Source organism: Trachurus japonicus, chromosome 4, assembly GCF_045865225.1.
Source record: "Trachurus japonicus isolate A0001 chromosome 4, Traja_1.0".
Classification (NCBI taxonomy): Eukaryota; Metazoa; Chordata; class Actinopteri; order Carangiformes; family Carangidae; genus Trachurus; species Trachurus japonicus.
Genome location: NC_140910.1, coordinates 13,000,668 through 13,022,686, shown reverse-complemented (window position 1 = coordinate 13,022,686; position 22,019 = coordinate 13,000,668). Strand labels below are relative to the sequence as shown.

At 42.5% G+C, this 22,019-nt stretch overlaps 1 protein-coding gene across 2 annotated transcripts in view; it reads left to right on the top strand.

Annotated features, from left to right (window-relative positions):
* The first annotated feature begins 16,770 nt into the window (after positions 1-16,770).
* ssbp4 (single stranded DNA binding protein 4) overlaps positions 16,771-22,019 on the top strand; it is a 95,225-nt gene continuing 89,976 nt past the window's right edge. The window contains exon 1 of one of the 2 annotated variants that reach the window (XM_085774075.1): positions 16,771-17,036. In XM_085774075.1, coding sequence (XP_085630201.1) covers positions 16,981-17,036 — 56 coding nt within the window. In that variant the 5' untranslated portion in view covers positions 16,771-16,980. The remainder of the gene's footprint in view (positions 17,037-22,019) is intronic. The other variant, XM_085774076.1, reaches the window with a different exon arrangement.

The window sequence follows — 22,019 nt, the reverse complement described above, 5'->3', positions numbered from 1 at the left end:
AGACATGCAGCAGAGACAAACTGTGATGCCAAATGTATGCACGCGTTTGTGTGGGCACGCATGCTAGCAAGTGTGCTCATGTGCATGTTGTGGAACAGAGAATTAAAAAATGTGACAGAGCAGGGGGAGGGAAATGAGGGGTGGTATTAGAGAGAGAGGTTGCTAAATGAAGAGCAGGGATGGCAGAAGAGGAGGAGGAGGAGGAGGAGGAGTGACTTGGCACAGCATTTTTTTTTTTGCGGGATCCACTGAGGCATGTTTTTGGCATGGTAGCTGCCTTCACGCTGATGATGCAATTTCACCGCCTGCCTACTAGTCGCAGGCTGCGCGTGTTCTTCCTGCCACCACCAGGCCCGGCTCTTATCAGAGTGTGACTGCGGTTCGCCATGGCCCTCCGGGTCCAGCTTAGGGGATCAGGGTACCACAAAGCCTGTTAGAGAAACAGCTAGCTGCCACTCTCACTCTGGGTTGACGGTGGCCCGTCGTCCTCTCCGGCACTGTCATGGTAATTTGACTCTCCCGTCTGAGGGAGGCAAAGCCAATATATTGTGGTGGTGGGGAAGTAGAGGGTGGCGGGGCGGAGCATGGTGGGTAATGGATAACGGAAGGAGAGAGTGAGCAGGCAGAGGATGCAACCACATGTTTTAGTGCGGCTCTGTTGGGTATGGGCCCAGTTGTTGGTGGTCCCCATCTAAAAACTGAGCAGGAAGCCACACTGGAAAAATCCAGAGCAGTTCTTCCTCATAAGCCTCGTTTCCACTGTCAGTACGGTACGGGTCGGTAAGGAACGGTACGGGTACGGTCAGCTTTGCATTTCCACTGTGTAGGGGACCTTCAGGGGTGTCGAAGCGTCACTAATAAAGGCCGCCACACCGCCCCGACGACTGCCGACCAGAGCGATTGATATAACAGAGTGGTGATAGGACTCCCATAGAAATACAGAGGCAGCCCTGCTCACTTTTCATTCAAACAAACTAATAATGCGACTGCCACAGTTGTTAAATTTCATCAATGAGACTAACACTAATCTCCTAAAAAGAATTTAACCAGCCAGCAGTAAACCTCTAAAAGCGTGCGGATATGTTACTTGACTCGTTTACTCCCCTGAGAGGAAGACGTAGCAGCTTTACTGCTATGGCTAGATTGCTGCGAAATGGCTAATTTCTGTTAGCCCGTCTATGGCGTTGGGTCCATGGCACTGGTCCGACCTCCCATTAGTCCGACCTCCCATTAGTTCGACCTCCCATTGGTTCGAACTCCCATTGGTCCGACAATCGGAGTAATGAGAGTTCGAACTAATGGGAGGTCCTCATTAGTTCGAACTGGACTAGTTAGCATTAGTCCAACTCTCCATTCTTACCGTTCACTATGCATTTATATAATTATTCATATAGGCTCCACCTGTCAATAAGACACACGTGGAAGAAGAGGTGCAGTTTATTGTGTTTCACCAACGAGGAGCTGTCATTACGCACGACTTTTACGCACTGCTGCCCGCTCATTAGTGTCCGTAATTAAACCTTGACACTCATCAAATCAAACTTACATTACAGACAGGTATACAGACAGGTGGATTGGGTTCTCTGTCTCTCTCTCCCACTCCGAACAGACAGACGGACGCAATCAGAAAGGAAACGGAGGCTGCGCATTGATCCTTTTTTCCTTTCTGGGATCAAACGGATCATGTGCAAAACAAGCACTTCATATTAATAACATATAACGCTCATTATGCTTCCAGCCTGTCTAGCCTCTACCTGGTCTTTTTACTAAACTTAACGAACTCCTTTCTTCATTGCCTGAACCTAACCAAAGCGAAATTTACTTTTTTTTATTTCTCTCAGTCTGCTGTCAGCAGGAGCGGCGGCTGCAGCAGGCTCGCGCCCGTGAAGTGAGCTCAAGCCGGCCAGGTTCAGCCGTGCTCAAGCGGAGGGGGGGAGAGAAAAAAAAGTGTATTTCTTTTACTCTGTACTCTGGGAGGGGGGGCTTTGATTATCAGTTTACACATCTTGATCAGCATTTATGATGGTTGTGCTCGATCTGACATGATCTGGCTCCTTTCTGGCTCTCTGACTGAATATGGTGATATTCTGGGCCGCGCGTGTGTGTGTGTGATGTGCGTTTCTGTTATGAGAGCTCTCTCTCTTTCAGTAATTCTCGTTTTTTTGCTCTCTCTCAGAGAGAGAGAGAGAGAGAGAGAGAGAGAGAGAAAGCTACATGCTCCTATAAATGGAAGAGCTTGTCACAAAGTAGCGATGACAGTTCGAACTAACGGGACCACCCATTGGTTCGACCTCCTATTGGTCCGACTTGTGGTTGATTTTGTCGGAGTAACGGGAGGTCGAACCAATGGGAGGTCGGACCAGTGGGTATTTTGTCGGAGTAACGGGAGGTCGAACCAATGGGAGGTCGGACCAATGGGAGGTCGGACCAATGGGCAGTTCCCATGGTGTTTTACATTATATGTTAGCATTAAGCTAGCAGACATTATATGCTTAGTTGTGACACTGGCTGTGTGTTTTGAACGTTGTTTCAAACGATGTGGGTTTGATTGAACATCTTTGATGCTTAAATATATGTTGCTTTACTCCTCTTTTTATTTTATGTGCCATTTTTACTGTAGGGCAGACTACTATAGCCACTGGCTCACGGTCGGTTGTGTTGTTGTGCTTCAGATGTCCGTCGACCAATCACCAGCTCGCAGTGCTTCGGCTCCTCCCCAAGGGAACCGGTCCTGTGTGCTAGGTACCCCAACCAGAAGGGTTACAAAAATGGTAACGGGTACCATGGGACCAGTATGGTTCCATGGTAGTGGAAACGCTGAAATAAGCGTACCGTTCCGTACTGACCCGTACCGTACTGCATAGTGGAAACGGGGCTATAGATATCAGCCAGCAATGATGTGGATGGACTGGTGGTAACATGACAGCGCTGCTCATGTGTACGTTATCATCTGAGGAGTATCAGTGGCAAGAGAGATGGCTCTGGTGAGAGCAGTGTCACTATCTTCACTACATTGGCCCATCTGGGATCTTTCATCCTCCATCACACAAACATTTGATCCTGACAGTCGTCACTTTAACATCAGCCTTGTTCGTCTCTGTCTCTCGGTGTCTCACTTCCTATAAGTGCCATCCCTTCCTTTTCCATGTCCGCAGAGTACGATGGGATCACAGCTGTGGAATATTGTTGTCAACACGACTCTCTTTTCCCTGGCTGTGACTGGATAGAGACCCTCACTCACATGTCAAAAAATGTGTTGCCTTCCTGTGTGCACGTGTCTGTTGTGTATGTGTTCATGCATGTGCATGTTTATGCTGCGGTGGAGCTGTGCCACTGCCCACAGAAAGAAAACACATGAGAACATTAACAACCCCCTTCTCTCTCTCTCCCTCTCTCTCTCTGTTACTGCACTTCTCCCCAGCCTCTCTCACCCACTCCCCTCTCTTCTTCTGGTTCTTAAAGGTACAGGAACAAAGTGATCAGGTACGGGATAAAAGTAAGGGAGGAAAACACAGTTACATATAGCAACGCATACCACTCTGCATCTCACCAGAGCACGTTGAAGTTTAGCAAAAAAAAAGGTAAATGGAAATTCACAGTCATGGGTGTTCAACGGCCACTCCATAGTTTGCGTTTCGCATAGGCATCAGGTTGCGCAAGAGGTAAATTTTGTCATCTGCCCAGTTCCATGAGAGTCTGTCCATACAGTATGCATGCACCACACGTGTAGAAAATATCTGTATGCACACCCACAATTGTAGTTTGTATAGATGCACATGTGGGTCTGCTTCAAGCCAGCAGCCATCCTGGAGTCTGCTTAGGGCTCAGATGTATTGTAGATGTATTGTATGTGAAGGCCTCCACACTGTCAGTTTTGAACCATTTTTTGGGTGAATTTACACAGAAGGTGCCACTCTCTTGTTTTCTTTTTTTACTATCAGTCCAACAATGGCAATTAAAATGTCTCATTGACTACTGTATGTTCTGTCTCACATCTTGTCATGATGATGCCAAGTATTGGTTTGTGCTAGTTTATTGTAGTAGTTGTCATATTGTGAGAATTTGGCATTAAGTTCTGTCACTGCCACAGTTTTGATCAAGACCATGTATTTTATCCTCAAAGCTCTAAATCAAAGCTCTCATTTTACTATGTTTCTCGCCTAATTCTTGTCAGCTGCTGTGATTCACAGTCAATATAAAGCCTGAAGGCCATGTTCATACAGACATTAGCAATATGATCGAGTGAGAGGCAGAGCTGCTATCTATGAGAGGCCGTTTAGGAAATAATTCATATTTGCTCTCACATGTTGCATCATACTCTCTTACAAACACTAGTATAGTCACGCACACATACTATCATACTCTCTCACATACACTAGTATAGTCACACACACTTACTACTATAGTTACACACACACACACACTTACTAGCATACTCTCTCACATACACTACTATAGTCACACACACTTACTATCATACTCTCTCACATACACTACTATAGTCACACACACTTACTATCATACTCTCTCACATACACTACTATAGTCACACACACTTACTACTATAGTTACACACACTTACTATCATACTCTCTTACATACACTACTATAGTCACACACACTTACTATCATACTCTCTCACAAACACTACTATAGTCACACACACTTACTACTATAGTTACACACACTTACTATCATACTCTCTCACAAACACTACTATAGTCACACACACTTACTACTATAGTTACACACACTTACTATCATACTCTCTTACATACACTACTATAGTCACACACACTTACTACTATAGTTACACACACTTACTATCATACTCTCTTACACACACTACTATACTCTCTTACACACACTATTATACTCTCTTACACACACTATACTCATACACACACACACTATGTGAGAGAGTTTAGTGGTGTGTGTGCATGAGTATACTGGTATGTGTGAAAGAGTATAGTAGTGTGTGTGAGAGAGTTTGATTGAAACGGAAGTGAGTTTAAATTTCCAGTTTCTGATTGGTTCTTTGCAACACCACCGGAACTAGGAAGTAAATTCAGTTACGTGTTTTTTGTTGTTTTTTTACGTTGATCCATTCGATTGTTTTCCACCGTATAAAAATGTAGCCTAATCATATACAATATTCACAGAATTGAGGGATGAAGCAGTTATCCCCATTATGTTGGAGTGTATTAGTGATCAGACGTGACCGAAACATGTTGTGATTCAGCCGCCTGCTCAGGGCCCATCACCGCCTGACGGCGGGGGACGAGCCCGGCTTGGTTCACTGGTCTCGGGAGACAGCTGCCTGCTACCGGAGGCTCCGCTGCGGCGGAGATCCGACGACGCACACGGGGCGGCTGGGTTTTGCTGCTCTCCGCCGTCCTGGTGCACCACAGTTATCAAGACTGAGACCCGCATCAGCCGAAGCAGACGTGCTGTGACACGACACAGTGTTTCCCGAGACCCAGACCTCCGTAGTGGCCAGAGCAGATAACTGGCTATGGCGAGTGGGTTGGATTGGCACAATCCACCCGCCGTAACCGACTGACGGCGGAGAAAGAGCTGAGACTCGGTCGCCCAGCTTGCTCCGCTGGTCTCGGGACTGTGCCGCGCTCTGGCCACTACGGAGGTCTGGGTCTCGGGAAACACTGTGTCGTGTCACAGCACGTCTGCTTCGGCTGATGCGGGTCTCAGTCTTGATAACTGTGGTGCACCAGGACGGCGGAGAGCAGCAAAACCCAGCCGCCCCGTGTGCGTCGTCGGATCTCCGCCGCAGCGGAGCCTCCGGTAGCAGGCAGCTGTCTCCCGAGACCAGTGAACCAAGCCGGGCTCGTCCCCCGCCGTCAGGCGGTGATGGGCCCTGAGCAGGCGGCTGAATCACAACATGTTTCGGTCACGTCTGATCACTAATACACTCCAACATAATGGGGATAACTGCTTCATCCCTCAATTCTGTGAATATTGTATATGATTAGGCTACATTTTTATACGGTGGAAAACAATTGAATGGATCAACGTAAAAAAACAACAAAAAACACGTAACTGAATTTACTTCCTAGTTCCGGTGGTGTTGCAAAGAACCAATCAGAAACTGGAAATTTAAACTCACTTCCGTTTCAATCAAACTCTCTCACACACACTACTATACTCTTTCACACACACCAGTATACTCATGCACACACACCACTAAACTCTCTCACATAGTGTGTGTGTGTATGAGTATGGTGTGTGTAGGAGAGTATAATAGTGTGTGTAAGAGAGTATAATAGTATGTGTGAGAGAGTATGATAGTATGTGTGTGTGACTATAGTAGTAAGTGTGTGTGACTATAGTAGTGTATGTAAGAGAGTATGATAGTAAGTGTGTGTGACTATAGTAGTAAGTGTGTGTGACTATAGTAGTGTATGTAAGAGAGTATGATAGTAAGTGTGTGTAACTATAGTAGTAAGTGTGTGTGACTATAGTAGTGTATGTAAGAGAGTATGATAGTAAGTGTGTGTGACTATAGTAGTAAGTGTGTGTGACTATAGTAGTGTATGTAAGAGAGTATGATAGTAAGTGTGTGTGACTATAGTAGTAAGTGTGTGTGACTATAGTAGTGTATGTAAGAGAGTATGATAGTAAGTGTGTGTAACTATAGTAGTGTATGTAAGAGAGTATGATAGTAAGTGTGTGTAACTATAGTAGTAAGTGTGTGTGACTATAGTAGTGTTTGTGAGAGAGTATGATAGTAAGTGTGTGTAACTATAGTAGTAAGTGTGTGTGACTATAGTAGTGTATGTGAGAGAGTATGATAGTAAATGTGTGTGACTATAGTAGTGTTTGTGAGAGAGTATGATAGTAAGTGTGTGTGTGTAACTATAGTAGTAAGTGTGTGTGACTATAGTAGTGTATGTGAGAGAGTATGATAGTATGTGTGCGTGACTATACTAGTGTTTGTAAGAGAGTATGATGCAACATGTGAGAGCAAATGTGAATTATTTCCTAAACGGCCTCTCATAGCTATCAGTAACCTGTACTGTGTTTATGTAGGTTTCGTCCATATCAAAGCAGAACTAAGCGGAATGTTTGTGTTAATATAAGTCTTAAATAGCAATCACTTATATAGTGTTTGGTCTGAAACACGGGTCTGTCAGTCACTCTGCTCTGCTGTAAGCCGAGGAGAAAACTTTCCTTGTATCCTACAACCTTTATCCAATGAGGAGAGAGAACGTCATAAAGGGGCGGTCCTCTCTGTGTGTGCAGCCAAGGGATGCGCGTGAATGTGGTGACGTAGGGACGAGGGCGGGGACTGCTAACTCCATCTGCTGACAGGAAGTTAGCCAAAACCACCGGATCGCTTACTTCTGCTTTAAAGGGACAACGAGGAGTTTTGGAAAAGCAAAGCGTTTTCACACTACATTTATGAGCCTCCGCACGCACCGTAAAATTCTTTGACCGGCGCAAGACATCATCATTTATCATTCATCAAGAATTAAAGTCAGAGGTTCAAAGAGGTTCACATACCGTCGTAGTTCCGACCATAAACGGCGATTCAGCTGCGTTATTCTCATGACTCGCCACAAAACCGAAAGTAAAGAAACGCTGGTCGGCTCGACCAGCATTTCCGCCACCACTAATAATAACAAAATAACGATAGAGACAGAACGATATATTTATCGAAAATAAGCCCATTAACAAGTGTGGGTAGCGTAGATTCATCCACATTAACGTGAGACTTTTTTATAACCGAATAGAAACTCCTCGTTGTCCCTTTAATGTCAGAATATATATTTTATCATTGCAGGGCAGCAGCATGGGAGTGACTGCTGGTTAGCATGTAATGTTTATGAGCCACAGTTATACAGCTATGCATTATTTCACATCTAAAATACAGAAAGATGTGTGAAAGAGAACACGTGTTGCTGCCATAATATGAAGTTTCACTATTGAACAAAGGACATCAAAAGAAGAGGAAAGTTGTTTTGTTGTTTTATTATGAGCAGAGGTGTCTCCAATAATGAGCTGAGGCAGGACCTGGGGTTTTGTGGGGCCACTTCAGGTTTAACTGGGTTTTCATGGTTATGACGGTGGTTGGGAAACCCAGGATGACGTATTGAGTTGATAACCACTGTGTGTGACAGAATAGCGCTGCGCAGCCTGATAATGAAAACAGATAACCTGGGTATGTTGAACATGCAGGCCTCTGGAAATGCTAACGTTGGCGCAAGTGGCTTTCACACAAAAGCAGACATACTTCCACGAAACTCTCACACATTGCACTGCTGTTTCAAATGGCCACATCCTATGGTGACCAGTTAAAGGGATAGTAGCATTTTTTTTAAAGTGCGGTTGTATGATCTACAAATAGCCCATAGCCTTGCCCAGAGATTTACAACATACAGTGTTGTGAACAGACCCAAAGAAACGCAGTTTTTATTTGAACCTAACCAACTCACGTATCCCTCTGCCCAGGGTTAGCGCCCGCCGATCAGCAGTTGGTTAGGTCCTAATAAAAACTTTGTTTTTCCTGCACTTTGAGGGGCTGGAAAAAATTCTATTATAGTGAACAATGGAACTGTGTATTTTTATTTTTCAGGTAAAACCTCTTTTAGGCCGCGAAAATAGGCCGTTTCTTTGGGTCTGTTCACAACATTGTATGTTGTAAATCTCTGGGCAGGGCTATGGGCTGGCGTTGCTAAGAGAGTCTTCTACTGCAATTCAAGTACTTAGGGGCTATTTGGAGATCATACAACCCCACTTTAAAAAAATTCTACTATCCCTTTAACACGTTTCTGATGTATTACTTTGTGTGATGATCGCTACCACATACCATACAATGATTGTGATACACCACGGTACAGTAAGGCTTCAAACTAATAGATCTGTTCCCCAAAACCTACGTTTCTTTTTAACGTGGTGGTGTTTTCTATTGGAATGCCTGGTAAAGCCTAATCTCCCCTTTGTTGGTAAATCTGAAGTAATACAAGTTAAATAGAAAAAATGGGAAAATTTTACACAGATGCATCTCAGCCATTAAGGCTTTGGTGCTGTCAAGTGCAATATGTTGAACAGTGTTTTTAAAGTTTGCAATGACTTTGAACATTTTTACGAGGCGGCCTAGAGAGATATAGGATATAGATTTTATTATTATTTCTTTCATGTGTTTCTGCAACCTGTATCTGCAGAGGAGGGCCCCGAAATCAGCGAGTGCCAAAGCTTTGCTTCTTTCTTTGTCTCTAATTATGGGAGCGCTGAAGAGCACAGAGTCTTTCTTCATCACAGCAGAGGCTCACAATAGCCGCTGGGTGTCAGATGTATGATGCGGAGGAGAGGGGGTGTGGGGAGGGTGCCGGCCGTTTGGGAATGGCACAGACGAACCTGGTGACCAAGTGGAATGATGCAAATCAAAACAGACAAACAGACAAGAAGGCAGGAGGACAGACAGAACAGCTGGTAGGTCGGCAGGCAGACAGACAGGCTGCAGAGCAGATAGACAGACATAATAACAGACAGACAGCTTCATATTTGGGATAACAGAGTGCTTGAAGTTATGTAAGCCGGGGCTTACAGCTTCAAAAATCTTTTAGCAGCAGGAGATGTTTATCCAGGCGATGCTGTGCAGAGGGATATAATTGTTTACTGTTGTACACAATTCCCTACACACCAGTGTTTTCTGTGGTCATTGCTGAGATTTTTTTACAGTTACAATGTAAATACCTTAAAATGACGAAAACCTAGCAACAGAACAAAACCAGTTTGTTTGTGGAACCATGAGTTTCTATTCAGTGATGGACAGACAACCAGGAGTTGAATATATGATTCAATTTAAAGGGATAGTTCAACATTTTGGCAAATTGGCCCAGTGCCATAATCCCTATAGTCATAGCAGTGGGTTCGTTACCTTTATTTGTCGGTGTAAGCTATTTTTAGAACGGTGGAGCGGAGCAGCAGGCTGCTCAGAGCTACGCTATGGAGGCTAAAGGAATTTCTTGGTTTCCCTCATCAAACTCATCAAATACAAAATCCCAAAACTCCAAAACGCTTTCGTGGACAAGTTGTGACCTGCACAATCACCACGCTATGAGATAATAATGGAACGTTACGAAACTGAGCCGTTTTCGAGGTAAATACAGGGTAAATACAGAGTCTGCTTGCTGAAAAACACGCATCAGCGGTTTTGCATGAATTTACCTCTAAAATGGCTCCGTCTCGTAACGTTCCATTATTATCTCATAGCATGGTGAATGTGCAGCTCACAACTTGTCCACGACAGCCTTTTGGAGTTGTTGGGTTGTGTATTTGATGAATATGATGAGGAAAACCAAGAAATTCCCTTAGCCTTCATAGCATAGCCCTGAGCAGCCTGCTGCTCCGCTCCTCCGTTCTAAAAAATAGCTTGCACTGACAATTAAAGGTAACGAACCTACTGCTATGACTATAGGGATTATGGCAATGGGCCAATTTGCCAAAATGTTGAACTATCCCTTTAACAGTGGCTGAATGATTTATTGATTAATGTCTGTTATCAGTTCCCTGTGTAAATTTTACACTTTTATGAAAGCCTGGATTAACATCAACGATTTTATGAGTGTTGCCTCCAATTTGATCTGTCACATGGATGCACGTAAACTTCCTCTAACCTGTTTTGACCCATCAGAGACAGCAAGAGGCATTTGAGGAGAACCACTGTCCCTCCAGGAATCCTGTTGACTTCAATGTATGTTAAAGTGCCATTTCTCTTCTGTAACTCAATGGTGTCAAGGAGGAGCAGAGGAAAGATGGGCTGAGGGTGAAGAGAAGGAGGAGAGGCGGATCGAGGGGCCTATGTGAGTGAAGGCTGACTCATAGGGATTGCAGGGCGGAGGTTTCACTGCTGCCTTGTGTTTGGTTGTTTTTTTGGGTTGTGTGTTGCTCTTTTTACTGGCCCTGGGGAAGGTTCTCCACACACACACGCACACACACACACACACACACACACACACACACACACACACACACACACAAACATTAACCTACACATGAACACATGCAGGCTCCGGGGTAGCCTTCCGAGGCAGGTGCAGAAAAATGGACTGGGAAAAGGCATCCATTCGCTCTGAGCTGAATTATTCAACCTGTGATTCATTATAATTTGGCATCACAAAGGCAGGGGCTGGGGGAATTCCTCTGCTGGTCTGGACTGCAACTTATTGTGTTTTTCCTTCCCGTGCAGGCTGATGTCAGGGTGGAGCAGGGACCTAACAGGGGTACTGGATGCCTGCACGTCTAATGTGGGCCTTCACTGCTGAAACTGTTGCATAACACGACGGGAAGGAGTGCAGACTGGAGTGGTGCAACAAGAGTTTAACACGCATTTCAGCATAAAGAAAGTCAATGTGGCCAGGGATTGCTTGGTGGTCCCTGGCTTTGCCATTACATTGTTCTTCTAAGGATGAAAGGCTGACCAAAAGACAGAAAGACAGGGAGGAGCAGAAATGAACTCCTGTTGCTTGTCTCGAGGTTGCTCTAGTGTTGTGGTACTTGAGACTGGTCCCGAAACCACATTGTCAAGGTCTTGGTCTACATTATTACTCGGTCTTGTCTCGGTCTTGGTCTAGCTGGATTTGGGATTTTTCTCAAGCTGTAGTGACATCTTTTTTTTTCACCACAAATGTCTGTCTCTGTCATGTGCTCACTTTGGTTTATGTAATGTAGTCCAATAACTACAAGATAATTCAAATTGTTCTACAAAAGTAAATTCTTGTGTAACCATCTGAAAAACTTAGTTGTACCAGAGTCAACAATGGGAGACTTCAGCAGGTTCTGTGCTGTGTTATTCTGTTCAATCCAAACTTTGTTTCAGTTTTATATGGTATAGATTTTATATAAAATTGTTATTATTATTCAGCTGATGAATACTGTAAATGTCAAGCCACATGAAAATTATGAGTACTGGCACTGAAAACAGTAATGGTCTTGCATTGGTTTGGTCTTGGACTTGACTTGGTCTCGACACCCTCAAAGTCTTGGTATGCTCTGGTCTTGGTATTGACTCAGTCTTGGGTTAGGTGGTCTTGACCACAACAGTTCCTCCTAAAACTAGAATGCATTGTCCAAATAATAATACATAATCCTGGCTCATTCTTTCACATCTCTCACATGAATTCGTTTTTTAACCTGATCCAGTGGATGTGAAAGATGAGAGATGTCCCACTGCAAGATGTATTACCTGAAATGAGATTGTATTACAGTCACTGCATATCAAAGCTATTATTACTTTTAACCTCTGACGTCAAACATGTATTACCTTATCGCAGAGATTAACTGTTTTACTTTCCATACTATGCCAATCTCAAAAAGTATCATAAAGTATCTTTGTTAATTATGCAGTGTTTTTAATTTTTCTATTTAAGCACATCTCTGGGCAACAAAATGAATCAAAGGCAACTGGACTTTTCGTCTCTTATCCAAGGGGCTTCATCAGTTCGCAACGCAACGGTCCAACTTGCCCAGAGATAATGATGACTTGGATGAATGAGAATATCCCTATTTAAGCACAGAAAGCCAGAGAAACATCAAGCATGGTCAAGATGTTACAGTGGTACAAAATAAACAGTGGCATCAAAAGACATTTTGATAAACCCAGTTGTTTTTTAAAAATTATAATGAATCGTGACAGCCTGAACTAATTTAAAGGAATGTTTACCTTTATAGTTCATATCTGGCCTCTGTCTTGTGCCGGCACCAGTAGCCTGCACAGTATCACACATTGATCTCTGTGAGCAGTAAACTCTACCTGATAAGTCAGTATGCCATCGGATATTAAAAGTTAAAGATCACAAGCACATCCTGCCTTTAGGCCCAGCTGACAAAAATCATAAATGTGTCTTACTTTAAGGATCCAGCAGCTAATCATAGACGGTATTATATGAGCTGGTCACCTTCGATGATATGGAGCGACTGGTGTGCCACCTCCCCACAGCTGTTTTGTAATTGGAGTCTGAGGTGTAAGAGTGTCAGGGAAAGTGGGTTGCCCTCAGGTCCCTGGTGTTTCAGTGTTGGAATGACTAATGATAAGCAATTCCCATTTAACTAACAAGAAATCAGCAAGAGATCTCATAAGGACTGTGGCGTTGTGTGAGATGTAAAGTGTACAGTAAGAGCTGTGCTCAAATCGGAGGGTGATTGCTCTCTATGCAGAACAGTGAGTAGAACTTGGCACTGGAGACTGCTGCTTAAGACTCCCCTGTGATAACCAAGAACGCCCTTGATTAACTCATCACTCCTAGTTCCACATCCAACCTGTTCATTTCTGGCTGTTTAATCATCAGAATAACCAAAGGTCGTGTGCCCTTTGCTGCTCAGAAAGCTGATTCAATAAAGTAAACCTCAGAGCTGTTTGTGTAATAGCCTGTACTTTGACCAGCATGCAACAATGACTGCTGCTTAGTCTGGATTAAACAATGATGGATATAAAGGTGCATAAACTATGATCTCATTATCATCACACAAACACCCACCAGTTTAAATAAAAATCAATAAGGTTTCCAGAGAACCAGTGTTAAGGCCTATTCCTCATACCAGTTTGACAATACTTCTCCCAGTGATGAATAATATAAACATTTCTCAAGCAGTTCCAAGTGTCTGCCCCTTCAACGTGAAGCATGGGTCAAGAGTTGGTGAAAGGGTGTTTTCCTGTGTCCCATGACCTGTAGAGACCACCTCCATCAAGTTCAGGGTCTGAGCCACGTGTGTAATATGGGTTCTTTGATGAAGAGGTTTGACAGGAGCAGTGACTAGAAAACAATGTGTCGCTCTCCCTGACCCTTGTTATATTCCTATATTTCCCCTGGAAGAGCTGTGATGCAGGGACATTGTGGGTCATCAGGTTTGATGTGAAAGGGTAAAACACAGATTGTGCCTGTGTTGGAAAATACTGGTTTTGACCAGGTGTATATGGTCACCAAGTTAATTTTGATATGAGGCTGAATGACATTGGGTGTGTTGAGAAAACAAAGAAGTGATAGGCTATTAGACAACAAGATGCCCCCAGTCTATACAAAAATAATGTATAAGGCCATTGAAAGCAATACATGCAGTTCTCAATGAAGTAAAAAATCCTACAATATGAAGCAGAGTAGATTTGTTGTTAGTTTCTATATCAGCAGGTCTTAGAAGATATTATTACAATGCTTATGATACTATTAGTCCAGACTAAGTCCAAAGGACATTATGAAATAGTAAATCAGTATTTTTCATAATGGCAATAAAAGAATGAGCGGTTGTGGCTATGGCTACAAACTAATGTTTGCTTTATTTGGAACGGCAGGTAGACTGACCTGGAAGGTGTGTTTAGACTGAAGTGAGTTTTACTGGCTTTCATAAAAAGTGAAAGCAAAGACTCTGGTGTATAAGCTCTGGGCATATTGTGAGTGCTGCATGTGTGACACACTTGTTTTTTGGTCTGTTACTCTGTTACAGGATAAGAACCTAAACACTCATATGGATGGTTCATATTGGTTGTTATTTTAACATACAGTTGATACTATTATATACTATTTGGGATGCGTGAAAACTATTTGAAAGATTTTTACAAATTATTTCTGGCTTAAATACGTGCGTATGACAACTCACATTTCACTTGAGGGGATAAAAACTGTGGTTATGGAAAATTAATAAAGTAAACACATGTAAACATGCTTCATGCATTGGAAATGAATGTGGCCACTGGGTGTAAATTGTAAAGTCTGGACTGGTTACAATGTGACAGTTTTCACAGTTGCAAACACACACTTCTTAACACTGAGGTCATTTTTCCAAAACCCACACAACAGCACAACATCATTCAGTGTGGATTCAGCTCAACTCCATTTTGTGCATTAACATGTTCAAAACAACAATTTTACTGACATCTGATAGGCTACATTAAAACCTGCTATACGCCAAAGTCCCCCACTTGGGCAGACATACAGAACAACCACAGAGCCTCTACAGCACTTTATGAAAGAACATAGTCATACTTTACATCAAAATAAACAGCAGAAGCTGGTCTACAGCGTGTAAAAACCATGTTTATATGATTACAGTATATGACCCAAACACTACTCAAATAAACAACTAAACATCAAACTTCAGGAAGCAGCTCTGTGTGGACAGTCGCCACATTTCTGGCTCGTATATACTACTGTACATTATGCAAAACACATCAGCTACCGCTCATATGAAAGAGCCGGCTACAAAGATTGGAACGACACATAGCAGCCGCGGCTACACAGAAGCACGGCAGAGAGAGAAGCCAACAACGAGCAAAGTCCAGCAAACACAGACACTGCTTGGCCAAAATATGGTTGTACATTTCCTCTTACCTTGGCTGTTTTGCCGTGAAAAGTTTGTTTTATGGGTAAATCCCATGGTAAATCCCCAATATTTACAGTTTGAACTTTGACCAGTGTTACATCTAAATCGGTCCGGACGGGCTTTAGGAGCGGCGGAACCTTTACGAGCGCGCACACAACAGCCTGCGCGTCACACGTTTCAGGATTTGGCGGATTCTGATTGGCTGCCAGTACTGTCAATCACATCAACGTGGGTATAGCCTCATTCTATTGGCTCTAACGGTTCAAATGAGCTGTCAATCACTCGAATCAACCAATCCGCTGCAGAGATAGAGCCATGCGTAACTGCAGCAGGTCAGTGCAGCTTTACAGAGGGACACAGAATATTCATTTTATTTAATTTTTTCTGTGTGCCGTCTTCATTTACTCTTCACCAGTAACACATATACTGAAATTTACACATCTCAGCGATTTCTAATTTTTTTCCCTTTACTATGACACCAAAAGTATTGAAATAGACCTTGTGGTTGCAGAGATATACTCATTTTATTATGGATATGCAATTTTCGAGAAAAGGCCCTAGAAAATAGGCTTGGTTTTTAACACGTCACAAAAAGAAATAAATAGAAAAGCAGAAACTGGTAATCCAGACATACATCACTGAGAGTCTACTTTCATTTCTTGTTGACCTTTATGAAAGACTTGCACCAGGTGAGGAAAGGGGCCAGGTAAGGCTGAATCCACAAATCATATCCTGGCATGGGGTCTCCTTTTCCTTTCTTCCTTGCTCCCCATCTCTCAACCTCATCCTTCACCCAGAGGGAGAATGTTTACGACCACCAGCCACATGATCAGATGCCCCTCTTGGATGCAGTGTATTGCAAGTCCTAGTCCTACTAAGCTTAAAATTCCCTTGAATAACACCAGATGGCCAAAATTGACTTTACATTTAGTCTGAAATCCCCTTCTGACGTGTCCTTTTTGACGCTGAATACTGTGATATTTTCATCACATCACAATGTGGACACAGTGGTAACAGTAGACTATGTAGTGTATAAAAAATGACAGTGGCGTCAGCCTTCATTTGAATGAAAATAAAACTGGAGACAAACTATTAGAATAAAAAACATTATATTACGAGCTCCCCAAAGAAGCTGACCCGAAGAAGAGAGCCTACACCCGGCATGCCTTTCCTCCGTATTCCCCCTCTTTTCCTCCTCATGTTTCTGAGGTCAGTAAACAAGAAGTGTGCGTTTCCCTTTAAGGAGCCCCCTCCTTCTGCACAGCGGAGGGAGGAGGAGCAGGCCTGCGGAACAGCGGCTGAGGAGGGGAAAAAAATCCAACAGAGGACGGTTTTAAGTCCCCCCAATAGAAACTGTGCCTGATTTGTGGCCAATGTTGGAGATTTAAAAAAAAAAAAAAAAAAAAAAAAAAAAGAGAGAGAGAGAGAGCGAAGAAGAGAAAGAGAGGAGGGGGGAGAAGAGAGAGAAGGAGGAGGAGGAGGAGAGAGGGGAGGGGAGGGGTTGGAGAGGAGGGGAGAGGAGGGGAAGGGGAAGGGGAGGGGGGGGAGGAAAAACACTAAAGGGGTAGCTATGGAGATGGAGCGTTTTCCTGGCTGCTTTCTTTGACAGGTGTTGAGTGGGGCAAAAGTCTTAAAACAGAATCCAGCATGTACGCCAAAGGTAAAGGAGCTGTCGTCCCTTCCGATAGCCAAGCGAGAGAAAAGTAAGTGAAATCCGCGCTTACATGCAAGAGTTTACCTGCTTTATCATGCGGGCGAGGGGGGCAGAGGAGGGGAGTCAACTTTCTAAACTAGGTACTGTAATTTAAAAGGAGTGTACTGTACTAAAGTGCGCTCCTCCGTGCGGTTCCCCCCTCCTCCCTCCCTCCCGTCAGACCACCTTAGAGAGGTGCATCTCTTAAACTTTTTATTTTTTTTTTAAATTTCACCTCTTGTTTGCACTTTTGCTTTTTTTCATTGCATGGGATATTTAGTAATATTGTGTATGTGCAAAGCGCGCACACTTCTGCTGAAGGAACTTGGCGCAACCTTGTTTTATTTTGAGGAGCAACACTGTCGCTATTTTATATAAAGGCTATATATCAGTATTGTGTATTAAAGCTGCACGTTTCTGCTGGTGCTGCGTTTAAAGCCGGAGAAGCGCATTTTCGTTTTGTTTCGGGTGAAACATGTTTCAGTGGGGGGTGCTCGGGCTCGGTGGTCTCTTGTAGCCTATGCACTTTGGTGGAGGTGAAGTTTGCGGATGGTTGAATTGATGTTTTTAGAAACAGAAAGGTTGAGCTTTGTTTGTGGGTCTTCTGTTGGTGTTGAGAGACGCTGTGCTGGGGCGCAGTCTAACCACTGGCGATGAAGGGAAAAGTTTTGTCCCATTGGGCAGTCGTGCAGCGGTGGTAAACTTTTTTAGCATCCACTCACATCACGGAGAAGTCACGCTGCCACGGACACTGGGCTGTAATCTTGACTAAAGGATACTTAGTGATGAATGTCTGGCTCGCATGTAATTATTGTTGGTTATTGTGTCTGGAATCAGTGTAAAAAAATAAAGAAAGAATCAAATTGAGGTCTGATTTAAATTCGATGCATTTAAATGCATTGTTTGCTAAATATCACACGGGCGTTTAATTCTGTGAAATTTAGTATAAACAACATTTAATATTTCTTTGTGCATGCATTAAAGCACAGAAAAGCAATGCATCTTTAAAATGTCACTGTCCCTTAGACTATACAGTGAGAGCTGCACTGCTTCTTCTCATTGCCTGCTTTTCATTCGCTATCTATAATATTTATAATAATGTGTGGGACCATTCAAAGACTTGGACCTCCTTTGCATCCCAGCACTTTAGATCAGTATAGCCTTTTATTATCATTTGCTATTTTTAAGCATGAAACAGTCTGAGGTTAGAGGAGTGAGTTGGAATCCCTGCTGAGATACAATTGTAATCTGAAAACACTGTCAAGTCCTGGGAGGCTGTGCTGTTACACTGCACCTCATACATGTGTAATAGAAACAAAAAAAAATCTTCGGAGATACTCCTATTTTAAAAATATATATATATTTGATGCTTGGTCGTGTCACATTCAATTGATTAAGCTTTCTAGAGATTTGGCTTGCTCATGTGCTTAGTGTAAGCTTCCTCGAATACGACTTTGTACATGTCTGGTGCCAAGAGTGTTTAATTTTGCTCTGAATTCACATCAGTTTATTGGAAAATTGAGCAGCTCTCTGTGTGTTTGTGTCTGCTGTTGAGGTGGAGGAGTGAATCCTAAATGAAAACAGTCCCATGTGGTTTTATGAACAGCAGGCAGAGTGACCTTTGAACCAGCATAGGATGCTTTAATATTGCATATGAACCATGAGCAGACGCCAGGCTGCTTTTACACCTGTTTGTTTGCCCCAGCGTCATCACTCTGCATGTGTGTGCAATACATTGAAAGCAATGAGTTATTTAAATGCTCCGTGTTTTTTTTTTTTAGACAGTTTTTAGTTGCACTTGCTTGTTCAGGGAGTGTGGATTATGCTCCATGTGTTATTGGGAGTGAAATCAGTGCAGAGGTAGCATGTATTTCAAATGATGGTGTAGGAGGAGGATTAATAAATTAACTCATACGAAATACAAGTCTTTTGAGAACTGGAACTGGTGAATGCATCTGTGTTGCGGCTGTGTGTGAATAACAAATTTCTTAAATTTATTTCTTTAAGTGTGTTTGTTTGCATTCATTTCCACCCTTCATTTATCAGACGCTCCATAGTCAGTATCAGGTTATTTAAGCCTGTGTATATATTTAGTTCGGTGTGGGAGTACCTGTGTGTGTCACAGGCTTATAGTCATTGTCCAGACATAATGGGCAGCGCTTGCCCTCTCCCCTCACCTGTCTTGTCACCCTAACCTGCCCTGCAGGGCCAACACATGTTTCCTTGTAAATGTGGAGTTCACAACAGCTGCCTCAATGCATCACTGAATTAGCTCATATTCATATTTACATATTCATTTGGCTCTTTACATATTCAGATATTGAAAAGAGGGCGCCCCGGATGGACTTGTATCGGATTAAAGCAGACTTGGTTATTACAGCTGCAGCTTCTGCTCAGAGGATTGATAATCAAGTCATATGCTTATTTAATTGAATAAACTATAAATTAATAATACATCTGATCTATCTCTGTCTTGAAAGTAAGGTTGGAATCTGGTTAGCCTCTGTCTGAATATTAAAAATAAAAAATATATACATCACTGTAGATCAGCTATAATCAAATATTTTTAGCTCTTTCACTACTGCCAAGTTAAATCTTATTATTCTTTTGATTTAGACCAAGTTGCAGTAAAATGCAGCTAGATTTGATACATGCAACTTGTTGAGGGAAGAGGGGAAACTGATGATAGAAACCGGAGAGAAATGTAACTTGTCCTTGGCAGTGTTTTGCTTACAGTTGAAAGCAGTCAGACAATACAAGGGTGTAGGCACCACATGTAAATTACACTGGACTGGATTACTTTGGTCCAACAAGGATGAAGTTGCAAAGGGAAATATATATTGATGCATGTATTTTCATTTTTATGAACAGCCTCCTTATGTAGTCCCTGGAATGACTTCTGCTACTTGAGAGTATTATGTGACAGCGTTGCCTCATTAAATCTGAAATTATTTCACATACAGTACGTACAGCACACAAACCGTATTTCACAAAGAGAGGGCCTGCAGAATGTATTTTTTAACACTAGGCTTGGTTTTGTTAGCAGTCTGCTGTTGTTTTGAGTGACAGCCAGCGGCTGAGGCTTCTCAGGGAAACTGTATATTAACGGGAGGTTAATAGAGGAAGTCTTGGAACAGCCAAAAGAAACAGTATCTTTATATTTTTTTTTTTTTTTACAACGCTCCCTAGTAACTCCAAGAGGAATGGATTAGAAAAAAGAAAAAGATCTGACAGAGGTAGCTTGCAATGTTGTCAGTGCTGCAGGTGATTTATTCCAGTTCTCAGCACAGGAAGTGATGCTTTGTTTATCTCAGGTACAGGCTTTGAGAGCTGGTGCCTTGGTACATGCTTCCTGGTGTGTACCGGTGTGCAGCACGAGACAAAGAAACTAAAAAAAGAAAAATCAAACACTCCTCTATAACATAACAGGACCTCTTGTGTTAAACACTGTACTCTTCAGTTAGCAGCTAAATGCTGCAAAGTAGTTTAGTATACAAAATGTTCCAAGATACCAGCTCAAGTGTGCATTTAAGTGTGTTTACAAGGCCATGTGTGTATCAGTATGTGTGTGTGTGTGTTTTACTGGCTTTAAAGCCTTGAATCCAACCTGTTTGTTCAGAAATGCAACATAAAACAGTCACACGTACATTTCACACTTGTGTGGATTCCTTCACTCTGCCAAGGCCTCGCCATACAAGTGGAGTGGAGCTGCCTGGTCTCACTGTCTTGTATCAAACATTAGGGAGGGAAGTGCAATGTTTTCTTTGCACACCCTTGAGAAGCGTCATTGTGATTAGACATTTTGTAAAAAAAAAAAGAGATGCAAATAAAAATGATAAAGATAGAGAAAAAAACTGCCGCCCTTGTGACCAGAGAAATTAATTACTCTCCATTATTTTTTTTCCCAGCGATTTTATTTAATTTAATTTGGAAAAGGGTAACACAGCAGCTTCAATATTAATGTCACCTTATTATTTAGTAACTGGAACCTCTTTGAAATGTGCACTGATGAATCCGGCATCTTAATTAAAGGTGCCATTCACAGAAATATTTCATAATGTGATCAAACATCTCATTTTTTAAAAGCACGTCCTCAGTTTTCTGCTCCCCGTGTTTGTTTTCTAATACTCTGTTTGTTTACAGACATGTTTTTGTCATATTCCGAGTGTTTTTGGATTTGTTTGGAAAAGAACTTCAAGTGTAAAGTTAATCAGTTTGTTTTGAACATGGGGTTCTTTACATCCTCCACTCCTCCTCTGGCTCCTCCCACGTATTTACATGCAGTTTAATGGGGATCTTCAGGTCTGAATGCATGGTTTTGATTCTACACAGATGGCTCTGCCATCTGCATTTTAGCCTTTTGAGAGAAGCATAAAGAGCTGCACACTAACATAGACAGAAACACTGCACTAAAAGTAAAGAAACCCTTGATTTACCCTCGGCACCCTTTGGCTGACTGTGCCTTCATTCAGATATGTCAACAGTCAATTAATGCTGCCTTTCGTCAGCTGCTTTGGGTGCATCCGCACAAATTTGTTAGTTTTCTCACTTGAAATAAAGGAGACAGTATAAATATTGGTTCTACATGCCTGAAGTTGTTAATCAGTTTCTCAAAAGCGCACACAGTGTGTATGTCTTTTATTAGAATACAGAGAAAACGTGTCTGAACAGACAACAGCTAAACAGATGTAATCTGTTTCTATATTACAGTAAAAGTCGTCTTTGATGTAGAAAACAAGTGACTTTTTTAAAAGTTTGGATTAATGTTCTTAGTGACTTACTTCATATTGTTGTCCTCATTACCTCCTATGGGAGGAGACTGTGGTGATAACAGAAGTATGTCAGCTATGTCAATAATAATCTCTTATCACAGATCAGTGTAAAGCTCTCTCCTCTGCCCCTTTCACTTAAAACACATGTTTTTGAGTGGAAATCAAACTTTGATAAAAATGATCAACTTATCAGACAGTTGAGGTGTGAGGTCAGAGTCTGT